Raw genomic sequence first — 11,925 nt, 5'->3', positions numbered from 1 at the left:
CATATATGGTAAATTTTGTATCCTCAGCGACCAAAACGCTGACCGAGAAGCCCAACCTAAGGCTCAAGGTTAGTTCAGCTGTCACTGTGTGCAGAATTCACAGAATGCAGCTGTTTACTGTGTGATTCAACCGTTTGGTTTCTTTATCACCTGTTCACCGCTCTCATCTAATCATGAAATCTTACTTCTTCTGCGTAATCTTATCTTTAAGCGTTTATTTCAGCAGAGCAGTAGACGTTAGCGAGAAGAATTCCCTTGTTTGGGGTCCAGGACTGGACAGTAGGGTAACTCTGCCGGCGAGATACTTTTTCATTCAGAGTGTGGACAAAGGCAGCAACAAGTAAGATCTTAGCATTATTTAGCGTAAATTAGAAGTTATGAACTTCATCACCTACTGAAGGAAAAAAAGAGGATAACTCAGAAATTTCTCATCACCGCTATTGATGACTATCAAAATACCTTTTTTGACGCGCGCTAAAATAATTGAGTGTGATATGGGAGTTCGAATATTTTTTCCATACCCCCACCCAGGCGTAATGGTGCGAGACCCGCATGGAGTTTTTAAAACAATGATTCCAAAAAAAATGAAACCGGTACATACTTCAGTTTTGAAACTGTAGACATGGATGGCGGTTGATATATTAAAATTTGGAAACTAGAGGTTGATGTATTAAGATTTGGAAACTAGAGATCCATTCTTTAGTTGTGAGTGGATCATTGTGTAAATGCCATTAACCTTTGAAATAATGAAATCACAAACTGGAACTGTTGAAATGGTGTTAATGTATTTTGTAATGAAAAAAGAAAAATAACCAGCAAAAATACACTGGTGTCATACTTCAACAGAAAACCCAATTACTCGTACTCGTTTTTGAATGAAAATGAAATTTGCCAATCCCTCCTTAGAAAAATATCATAATTCCAATTTATCTAGGAATTTAGCCAACAGTATGTGGATTTGGCATATTTGTCCTCTGGAAAAATACTTCACTCTCCCAATGCTCTTAACCTCTACCCTGGAGTACAAATACTCACATACCAAATGAAGACTCCCTTAACTAGAACAAAGCCTCTATCTAGCCTCTTGGATTAAGTTAAGGTGGAAGCCTGAAAAAAAAAAATATTGGGGGTAGCATAGTATCTTTCCCAAAAGAAGTAGTGAGACTTCTAATTACCTTCTGCTGTGGTTAGCCAGAAATTCTAATTGTTACTAGGTGTTGGGTTATAAGAATTATCTTGGGGATTTTAAAACTGCCCCTCTAAATTCTTGCACCGAAACAACTTCATTTCTTTGACCTGGGGATAGTTTTTGGTAGTTTTTTTGCCTTTTCAATCTCATCCTTTTCAAACACCTCGTTTGAAAATTCTCTCAGCTATACTTTTCATGTGAATAAAGGCTGATAGTTTCTAAAGAAACTGTTTGGGGCTGCATTGGTGGGGGTAACGAAATAATTTGAATATATCAACAAAGTTGAAATGGTAAATTGGCCACCGTTACGGTTATAAAAGCTGACGTTTCGAGCATTAACCCTTCGTCGGAGCGAATAGTGGAATTGTGGGTTTTGTGTGCTTTTAAAGGCAGAAAAAGGAGCTACGTGATTGGAGGGAACATGGCAACGAGAAAAACACGATTAAATTAGTGGAATGAAAAGTGTTTGTGGATACCTGTGGGGTTTAGACTGCCGGTTTGGAAGATGAGCTTTTGTTCAAGAGTTTTCTGGCTTTCCGTGCTATCTAAGTGTAAGGAAAGACCGCAGATTGCTATGTGTGGCTTAGAATGGTTAGGTAAATTAAAATGTCTAGCGAATGGTTTCGATGTGTCCTTGTCATTCCTCTCTATGTCGCGAAGGTGTTCTCGGAATCAGTCACATAGTCTTTTGCCTGTTTCGCCGATGTAAATCTTTTTGTTGTATTTGTCAAAGACGAATACAACAAGTAATAATTGAAGGCAACGGTTTATGCACTAGTGTGTTTTACAAACCTACAGACTCGCATAATTACTTGTTGTATTTGTCTTCGCATCCATCTCACGTTAAGAATTCCAATCCTTTTTCTCAGTTTCTAAGACTTTGTCCTTTATGTAGTGATGACTCTGATTTCCACCACAAATCAGAGTCAATGTGCCAGTTTTTCGATAAACGTGGTTACCCTGATTCTGTCGTTTAAGCGGGTTACCACCGCGCCCAACTTATTGATCAACATTCAGCACTACAAAGGTCACAAAAGGAAGATTCCGACCGCATTCCATTCACTCTCACGTTTCACCCTCACAACCACTCAGTTAAATCCATCATTCTTAAAAACTTTAAATTACTTCAAAACAATCCAGAGACTAGCACTATCTTTTCGCAGCGTCCGCTCATTTCATTCAAACGCGACAAAAACATAGGCAATCTTTGGTCAGAAGTTCTTTTCAGACTAATGACCAACCAGGCACTTTTAAATGTGCTCATGCACGATGCAAATCGTTTCCTTTCATTCACAACATTGAGAAAATATCGGGACCCAAACGATCCATTAAGATCACCGTTCACTTCACGTGCACCTCCGCCAATGTAATCTATATCATAATTTGCACTTATTGCAAAAAGATTTACATCAGCGAAACAGGCGAAAGACTATGCGGCCGATTCCGAGAACACCTTCGCGATGTGGAGAGGAATAACAAGGACACATCAAAACCAGTCGCTAGACATTTTAATTTACCTAACCAATCTAAGCAACACCTGGCAAGCTGCAGTCTTTCTTTACACTTCGGTAGCATGGAAAGCCAGAGAACTCTTGAACAATAGCTCATCTTTCAAACCAGCAGTCTAAACCCCACAGGTATCAACGAATGCTTTTCATTCCACTTATTTATTCTTGTTTTTCTCATTGCCATGTTCCCACCAATCACGTAGCTCCTTTTTCTGCCTTCAAAAGCACACACAACCCACAATTCCTCTATTCGCTCCGACGAAGGGCTAACGCTCTAAATGTCAGCCTTTATAACTGTAATGGTGGCCAATTTACCATTTCAACTTTGTTGATATATTCAGATTCTTATACTTTTCATGTGATTATCATCTCTTTGTGTCAGTCTTACAGATTCTCCAGGTCAAGATGCCTTTGATGTAAAAATCACAAGCTCATCTGGACGTGTAAGAGCATGGCTTCAAAAGTTGGACAGAAAAGATGGTTCATTCATTGTTCGCTATAGACTGTTTGCATCTTATCCAGACCTTACTATTGAAATTACACACAAGGGCAAGAGTGTTGCTAACTCGCCCTATAAATTAGAGGGTAAGGAAATGTAATTTCTTTTTACTCTGACTACTGGTTGAAAAAAGGTAGAAACAAACAAAAAAACCCAAAAAAGTCCAAACAATACATTAAATTAGTATGATAAAAGCCCTCTACCAAAAATGTAATATTAATTATTACAATTTCTACTTAAGTATACATTTGTCCTTTAATTGTGGTATTTGTCATCATGAGAGTGATTCTTATCAATCAATTTATTGATTTATAATCCACAGGAGGAGTTTACCATGAGACTTGTTACTGCCCAGAATCAATTGAGAAGGCCTGGTTAGAAGCCATGAACTGTTCACCGATGTACCCACAAATCCAAAAAGATCTGATACCATTTGATAAAGTCAACTTAAAAGAATTGTTTAAGGAAGCTGTTCAACGGTTTGGAAAGCATCATGCTTTGTGCCATTATTCTGTCATCAGCAATCAGGTAATTCACAACACCTCCAGATAAAAGTAGAAAAGGTAGTTAATTTAATTATCCATGTCACACTAGAAAATGTTGTGTACAAGCACAAACTCGTGTTTGACTTACTATGGAAAAAAACCTCCTCAGCAGGTACAGGTGTAAGAACCATGTTATGTTAATATTATAAACTGCCACTTATAGGCCCCCCCTTAGTTTTAGGCCCATTCACCTGTGAACAAAGAAATCCCTCTGATTATAAATCTCTCCCCCCCCCTGCTATACTGGTACCTCCTGTGTCATTTTTTTTTTTTCTAATTTGAAACATAGGCATTTATTAAATAGCATTTGTTAAAATAACTTTTTCTTTTTAGGTCTATCGGAAAACTTATGGACAACATGTGGGATTTTCAATGTTTATGGATAACATACTTTTGTCTCTTGCCAGGAAGGTAAAAATGATATGAACAAATTAGAATATTTGTATCAAAAGAGACTTCTTTAAATGTAAAACTGTAAAAAAAAAACAATAAAATCCAACATTTCAGAGTTGTCATGACTCCATTATCAAGGCAAAATATATCAGATCATGCAAATTACACCATTTAAAGTGATTCTGGTGCGAAGAATGAACATAAAAGGGTGCAAGGATTATGAAAAATACATTTGCATGAATGGAGTCTGATTGCACATTGAAATTTGGCTTTAAAACTCTTATAAAAATCATTTCATACACTAAACAGACAGTTTGTTTCTGCATTTTTTGAGGACTTTGAAACACTCAAGCAGGTCCTGAGGCATTGTCCCATGTACGTGTCCTTGTGGTATTTGGCAATGGCAGAGGATTGTTTATACACTTTTACATATTGTATATTAAATGTCTGCATGTGTAACCTATATAACCTGCATCACCCAGGTCACATTGAAAACTATAAACAACACACTGCTGATTTACAATTGGTGGCTGTGTTTCTTTCACATTTGGTTCTTGCTGAATTTTATGGCTCAATGGCTCAAACACAGGGTGCTGATGGTGGTGTGTACTTTTAGACTCAGATCCCAGTTAGTTATGGCAGGCTGTTTATAGCAATATTCAATAAGTCTTTCATTCAACAGTTCAACTACAATTCAACCGTTTAATTCAAACCCAATTTAACCATTCAACACCATTCAAGAATCTATTCAACCCCAATTCAACTATTCAACCCCAATTCAACTATTCAACCCCAATTCAAACATTCAATCCCACATTCAGACCCAATGGTTGCAGGACTGAGTAACCTGGCACAATTACATAAAAGACGTCCCAAGACAGGTGTTACGAAACGAAGACCCTCGAAAACGAAAGACCTAAGACCTAAGACCTGGTCTTCGTTTTCGTAGTATGGAAACAAAGACCCTGTAAACAGAAAACCGTAGAAATTACAAGTTAAACACACATTAAACAGCAACAATGCTTACAATACACTATACTTCACATGTTTCTTCCCATTATTATACTGCCAGTACTACTGGCCCGTCTTTTCTGTTCTGTTTCGCTATGCGAGCCAATTTGGTGTTGATATTCTCAAGGGTTTCCATGGGTAACCTTACCAGACATATTATTCTGGAACAGCAGGCACAATTCGAGTGCTAGCCACCTTTGATTTATAGTTAGGATTGCGTGACAGAGTAACAAAGAACACGTTCTGTACAGGAAATGACTCTTGGGTTCTGTCAATAAATAATTTATGTCTACTGCATTTCGTAGCTTAAATAGATTCTAACGGTCGTTAAGCCTTCTCTGCTGGAAAATTCTCGTTAACAAGTAAGCAATTCTTTTGGCTAAATGCAGGGTCTTTGTAATACAAAATTGGATAGTTAAATTGGGGTTGGATAGTTGAATTGGGGTTGAATAGTTGAATTGGGGTTAAATATTTGAATGGATTCTTGAATGGGGGTGTTGAGTGGTTGAATTGGGGTTGAACTGAACGGTTGAATTGCAGTTGAATGAAAGAATTATTGAGTATTGCTACAAACAGCCTGCCATAGTTAGTTGTTTTCTCACTGTATTTGCTGAGACTTGGTCTCTAAATGGAAAAATTACCCGAACCGTGTCATCTGTCGCTTTTGATGGTGACAAAAGCTGCTGCTAGTCACAAGCCTTTGAGTCAATGAAACTTTTGAGAATACTGTCCTCAAACGTTCACATTCATTGAAAAAATGTGACTAAGATGAAGACAAACAATATGCTCAATCAAGCATAGTTCTTAGTAGACCCTTTTTGTACTGATTTTCAACGTGACTCTGATAGTACAAGAGTACACTTGAAGTAGTGGGTTTTTACGTACACCTTTGTCTCTATTTGAGGTGATTGCATTCAGTTTCCATCATGAATTCTACAGAGGAATATCTTGTTAAGCATGTCTAGGAAGTTAGATGTTGCCATATTCAGCATAATGGTGAGCATGTCATCAACATATGTTCAGTAGAAAGGTTGGAGTTTACCCTCTTGCTCAAGGTTTTCTTCGATGTGGGACATGTACGTAGTAGCTAGTAAGGGACCGAGAGAGGATCCCATAGCCACGCCATCCATGAACAAATTAGAATAACCCTTTTTTCAGGTCTATCCAAGATTATTGTTCATCAAGAAAGCATTTTGATTTGCCATCTTAAACCACTCTTTAATATAGCAATTTAGATAACATAATCAAAAATTGAAAATTAAAGAACAAAGTGAACTTGGTAACCAGTGAGAGAATATACAAAGACATCCCCCAAGAATTTTCACATTTGCATCTCACATGAAATATGTCATTGAATTACTAATCTCTGAAATAACCCAGTTACTTACTGTGCACTCTGTGTCGGTCATTGGCTTTTATTGAAATCTCCAGAAGATCACCCTTTTAATTTATTTCTGCATCATTAAAGTCAGGATTTTCTTTATCCTTTGTTGATAGGTGCTTCTGCCTGACATGGAGTTTTTTGTCAATCTTGGTGACTGGCCCCTTGTGAAACGTAACACAAGACCTATTCCCATATTATCCTGGTGTGGTTCAGATGATACATTGGACATTATCATGCCAACGTATGATCTAACAGAGTCCACACTGGAGACAATGGGAAGGTATGGTCTCTAAATTATTATGTTGGATGCTGTAGTGGCAAGATATCCTTATCTCAGAGGCATTATTATTCTAGTCATATTATTCTAGTGGCCCATAGCTCTCTGAAGTGATTAGGATTCACCAATTACCAGACCAATATTCAACCAAGCTTCTCTGTTAATTTATAAACATCCATCTAAATTCCAGGGTTTTCAATTGAAGAAATTAGTGAATTGTGTAGAGTAACCATGGTAATCATGTCTGAATCAAAAATATGACAGGCCATCAACAATTTAGCTGAAGACTTCTCATACATGAAGCACCTTGAGAATTCTCTGATTGGAAGCAGGGTAGCACTGTGGAAATAAATTGTTTTCCCTAAGAACACAATGTATGAAGTAATAGTCCCATTCAAAGCTTAAATTTTGACGAATCATCCAGAGGGTGACTGACACGCACAACATCTCAACTCATACTCCGTGAAAGTTTAACTCAATTGCAGTTTCTTACAGTTTACTACACTAGTTGTATCATGATCCTGGCAAGCTCATCTCAGACTTTCTAAAGGAGATCTAATTAGTTGATAGATTTTAAGCTGTCACTACTTTTTCATCAGTGTTTCCTTATAGTTAACATAGACTAAACTGTGCACCTTCCATGAGAATGCTTCTGTTTGAATTCCAGAGTTTCCCTGGATATGTTGTCTGTGCAGGCCACTGAAAGTCCAAAATGGCCAGACAAGATAAAGAAAGCACTCTGGCGTGGCCGTGACAGTAGAGAAGAAAGACTTAACTTGGTCGTAATGGCAAGAAAAAAGCCTGAGCTATACGATGCTGCACTTACAAACTTCTTTTTCTTTAAATATGATGAAAAAAAATATGGTCCTAAAGCCAAACACATCTCATTCTTTGATTTCTTCAAGGTAAGCTCTCCTCCAGCAGCTGAATTACTCCACAAAGAGAAAGTCTGGTGATACCTTGCTCAAAAGTCAAGTCTTGTTAATTTAATCTTTCTTTTTGACTGCCTCTTAAGAGTTATTGTTAAAAATCTCCTTCATGGTAGCTTTCATCAGTGCTTAATTCTTACTTTTACAGTTTTCTTACAGATTAAATTCCTGCCAAGTCTATGATGTTTAATAGATTAGCAAGAGGTCCAGGATTAGGATGGGCTGGAGTGGAGGCTGTAGGGAGGGGTGGCACTGTATCTTGTGGGGTGGGGTGGAGTGGGGTGTGGAGGCTGTAGGAAGGGGTGGCACTGTATCTTGTGGGGTTGGGTGTGGAGGCTGTAGGGAGGGCTGGCACTGTAGCTTGTGGGGTATCTTTTTGTAAGTATGTCTTCACACCTCACACCCATTCTCTGTCCATTTTATTTCTAGTGGAAGTACCAAATTAACATTGATGGAACTGTGGCGGCATATCGCTTGCCATACCTGTTGGCTGGAGATTCTTTGGTATTAAAGCAACAATCACCGTATTACGAGCACTTCTATGATGACCTTCAACCTTGGACACATTATGTACCTTTCAAAAGAGATCTGAGTGACTTGGAAGAAAAGTTAAAGTGGGCTATGGACAATGATGAAAAGGTAAAATACAGCTCAGGAGCTGAGTAACAAGATGGTCAGCAGAAAGAAAAAAAGATGAAAGTTTACCAAGAGTTATTGAATTGAAAGAAGCCTTGCATCACCTTGTATGAGAAATTTTGAACAAATCGGTAGACTGTTTTACTCCCATAAATGATCAAGGAGGAAGGGAGAATTTCGAAATAGATCGCGGCAGGGAAAGGGTAAATCAGGTTTACCGATGATCAGGCGTTGTTGTCCCAGTGAATAACGTATATTATTAAAAACTAGATCATTGGATAATGCAATTCAAGACTTTTTATTGGCTTAGCCGTTATGGTATATCAGCCGATATACCATAATCTACAAATATGGCAAGCGTACGTGTCAGCTTAAAATTAAAAGGGAGCTAAAAATTTAATAAAATTTAATAACTTAATTTAACGTTTTTAATAAAACAATTATTCCACTCGCTCTTGTTGGATATGAGATGAATCTAGCCAACTCAGCGCTACGCGCCTCGTTGGCTATCTATCATCTCATATCCAACGCGCGCTCGTGGAATAATTGTTAATTATTATATATTAAAACAGTGGATAGCGCTCAAGGCGCGCTCTGATTGGCTAGTCAAAGTCCGAATATCCTTTGCCATGTACCTCCGAGCAACTCGGGGAAAAAACAGCGTCCCGGTTTGCATCCGTGACAAGCGACGAAATCACTCAAATCAATTTTTGGTGGTGTATATTATCTCACTGTTTTAGTATATACTAAAACAACTATTCACCTCAGTGTCGGTGGTTAGCGGTTGATATTTACCTCGCCGCTTCGCGGCTCGGTAAATTCCACCAGTAACCACCTCCACTTCGGTGAATAGTTGTTAACTAGCCTTTAAGTAGCCATTATTTTATGAAGGAATAGTTAGAGGTTTGTGCGAATTTTATTGTAATTAACAACTAGCGCTGTATATTTACCAAACTGCAAACGAGCCGGCTCATTCGCTGGATGGTTAAAAGTGGCCCTGTATTCTGTTTTTTAGCCAAAAGATTATTACAACTTATATATTCCTGCAGCAACTATAATATTTTCGGGCGCGCAAATCCCGCGCGAGTTGCTCGGAAGTGAATAGCAAGGGATATTCGGAATTTGAGTAAGTAATCAGAGCGCGCCTTCAACGCTGTCCACTATTCTAGTTTACACTAATAATGGATATACTTGGTATTTTTAGTGGTTATTTCAACACCAGTAAAAACAGCATTCAAGAGACTGATATGTACAATACATTTCTATCACTAGGTCAAGGAGATAATAAAGAACGCTCAATTATACACGAGAGATAACCTGCTTGCTGATCAAATCTTCTGTTATCACTATATTCTTTTCCAGGCGAGTTTGATCTCTTCTTCTTCATTGGCGCTGCTTTCCATATATCATCAATTTGTTTACACGGATCTGTAAAATTTCACACCGTACTAGCTAATAGCTGTGTGAGTTGGAATTTCTCCAGTGCCTCAACTAGCTTGCTTTCAATCGATTTCCTTCATCAGGACTTGAATTGTCTGATCGGCTGTAGCCACCCACCCGGATTCCATTCAGAGTCCAACTAACTAAATCTTTAACTGTTGTAAGAAGTTCATTCCGGTCGTTAGTCGATGGGTTGTTTTCTTCACGTTCTTAATTGTGTGGTATAAAAGGGACGAAACATAAGAAAAATCGAACAAGGTTTCTTTTTTTCTTTTTTATATCTAGGAGTATGCTAAGCGCCAGACTACCAAGCCGACGAAACATTCAGATATGGAACACATAAAGCAACCAAGTGATAGAGATTCCAAATGCAACTGTATTAAAAACAAAGAGGTTAGTCACTGTTATCACCATATGCAGGTTGTTTCACTTACATAACCATTTCGAGCTCTTATAAACAGATATTTGAGCTTGTTTTTCAGTTCCGAGAAATCTGTGCAAACTGACATTCGATGGCAAAAAAAATTTAAGGGCAATATTTGTCTTATCGGTTAACAAATGCTTTCCTTTTTTTCCAGCTCCGTGACGAACTCTAAACCTCATTTTGCTGTAAAACAAAAGCTTGCCAAGTTCCGTTTGACAGCCGGCCAGCACACACAAGCTTCGCTGTTTGGTGTAATGGTTGGGACACGCCCCAATTGAAAAAAAGCTGCTTTCACAGTTTCGCTTCACGAACTTCTTTTACAACGACTTTCTTATAGTCTTTCTTAAAATGAGAGTTTTGTACAAAGCTGTTTTGTGAAGAGCAGATTTTGAAGCGAATCATTTTCGGAATATTTTATAAACATCAGAAAACTTAATATAACATTTGTCAGAGACGGCCTGGAAAGGAAAATTCTCCTTACTATTGCGCGTTTGAAAATAAAAAAGCTTAAAATATCCAGTGTAGTGGTACAAAGCCTTACTCCAGGGTGCTGTTACTTCCTTTTCGCTACTGCTAAGACAACGAACAATCTCATCTTTATATAATAATCGGCAGCTCGAATGTATGATATTCATGTATTCACAGTCGTTTACTCATCACTCACGGGTTTATGATGAACCAACAAAATGACCATCTCCCAGGTGGCTTGTTAGCACATATGGTAGAGCACTGTACCGACTGGATTCAACTCCCACACACGCCCTCATTTTCGCTAAAGTTGAGGTCGGTGCCTACTGTTGCCACTGCGCACAGCGGCTCCTTAATTTGGTGCGCAACAACAATCTGTGAGAGATACATTCAAACAGGTTCCAGAACAGATTAGATCTTCTCTCGCGTTTCACGCATAGTTAACAAGCGAGAAGAATCCTATTCGAGATGGGTAGAATACAAAGCGAAGCTGCGCTGTCTGGAGACCTTACTACCAGTTAATTCAACAAGAATTGACAACTCCTCTTTCAAAGGGATCTGTGCTAGCACATTTTCACGGTTCACATCTGAGGCAAAGGGCTAAGGGAATATGTCAACTGAAATAAATTACCCGGTAGCTACAAGTTCAGTTACTAGGGAAGAAAATCAACGAAAGGAAACCTTACTTACTCCATTAGAAATGACGAAAGGGCTTATAAACAGTATGGTTACTTTATAGCAAATCGATCGCCGGTATGGTTAAACAGGCGGGCATGACAAGATTAAATCAATCAATGCTAATGGTTTTTGGTCCAATTCAAATTCTACGAGGATCGTTTCCTGAGCAAACATTAAAGAGATAACATAACTACAAGGAATACAGTCGAAGGACCTTTGCAAGACATCAAATGTAGCCGAGATAAGAAAGATTTGGCATAGACAAGGAGAAGAAAGTAAATGAGTTGTGTACCGAATCCCAATAGGCCGTGAAATCTTAAATAATCACGGTGTGTTTTACACAAACTCTCTAGCAGACGAACTTATGTTTTAATTAACACTTACCCCCGCAAGTGACGTAGTCAAAGGATCTTAAAAACACAATTGGATTATGAGTTGACTAACATTCAACTGGAATGTGAAGGGATACACAATCAAAAATTAGGTTGAAGAGGTATCCTCAAACTATTTAAATGGAAAACCGCTCATGTATGAACATGTAACT

At 38.3% G+C, this 11,925-nt stretch overlaps 1 protein-coding gene across 1 annotated transcript; it reads left to right on the top strand.

The window, feature by feature from the left end:
- Positions 1-57: 57 nt before the first annotated feature.
- LOC111342941 (protein O-glucosyltransferase 2) lies at positions 58-10,750 on the top strand. Its single transcript, XM_022950066.2, has 10 exons — positions 58-340; positions 3,080-3,282; positions 3,519-3,724; positions 4,075-4,152; positions 6,643-6,809; positions 7,474-7,711; positions 8,165-8,374; positions 9,644-9,733; positions 10,097-10,204; positions 10,390-10,750. Exons 1-10 carry the CDS (start codon positions 174-176, stop codon positions 10,405-10,407), a joined length of 1,485 nt encoding a protein of 494 aa, XP_022805801.2. The 5' UTR covers positions 58-173; the 3' UTR covers positions 10,408-10,750.
- The last annotated feature ends 1,175 nt before the right edge of the window (positions 10,751-11,925 follow it).

This window comes from Stylophora pistillata, chromosome 3 (genome assembly GCF_964205215.1).
Source record: "Stylophora pistillata chromosome 3, jaStyPist1.2, whole genome shotgun sequence".
NCBI classification, from domain to species: Eukaryota; Metazoa; Cnidaria; class Anthozoa; order Scleractinia; family Pocilloporidae; genus Stylophora; species Stylophora pistillata.
Note: the sequence above shows the minus strand (reverse complement) of the source record. Positions and strands in the feature narration are given on the sequence as shown.

Bases quoted from the DNA above. Each gene is read 5' to 3' on its own strand.
- LOC111342941 (XM_022950066.2), top strand. From the start codon at position 174: ATGAAATCTTACTTCTTCTGCGTAATCTTATCTTTAAGCGTTTATTTC. The intron at 341-3,079 runs GTAAGATCTTAG...TCTTTGTGTCAG, and splicing joins GTGGACAAAGGCAGCAACAA to TCTTACAGATTCTCCAGGTC. The intron at 8,375-9,643 runs GTAAAATACAGC...TTCTATCACTAG, and splicing joins CTATGGACAATGATGAAAAG to GTCAAGGAGATAATAAAGAA.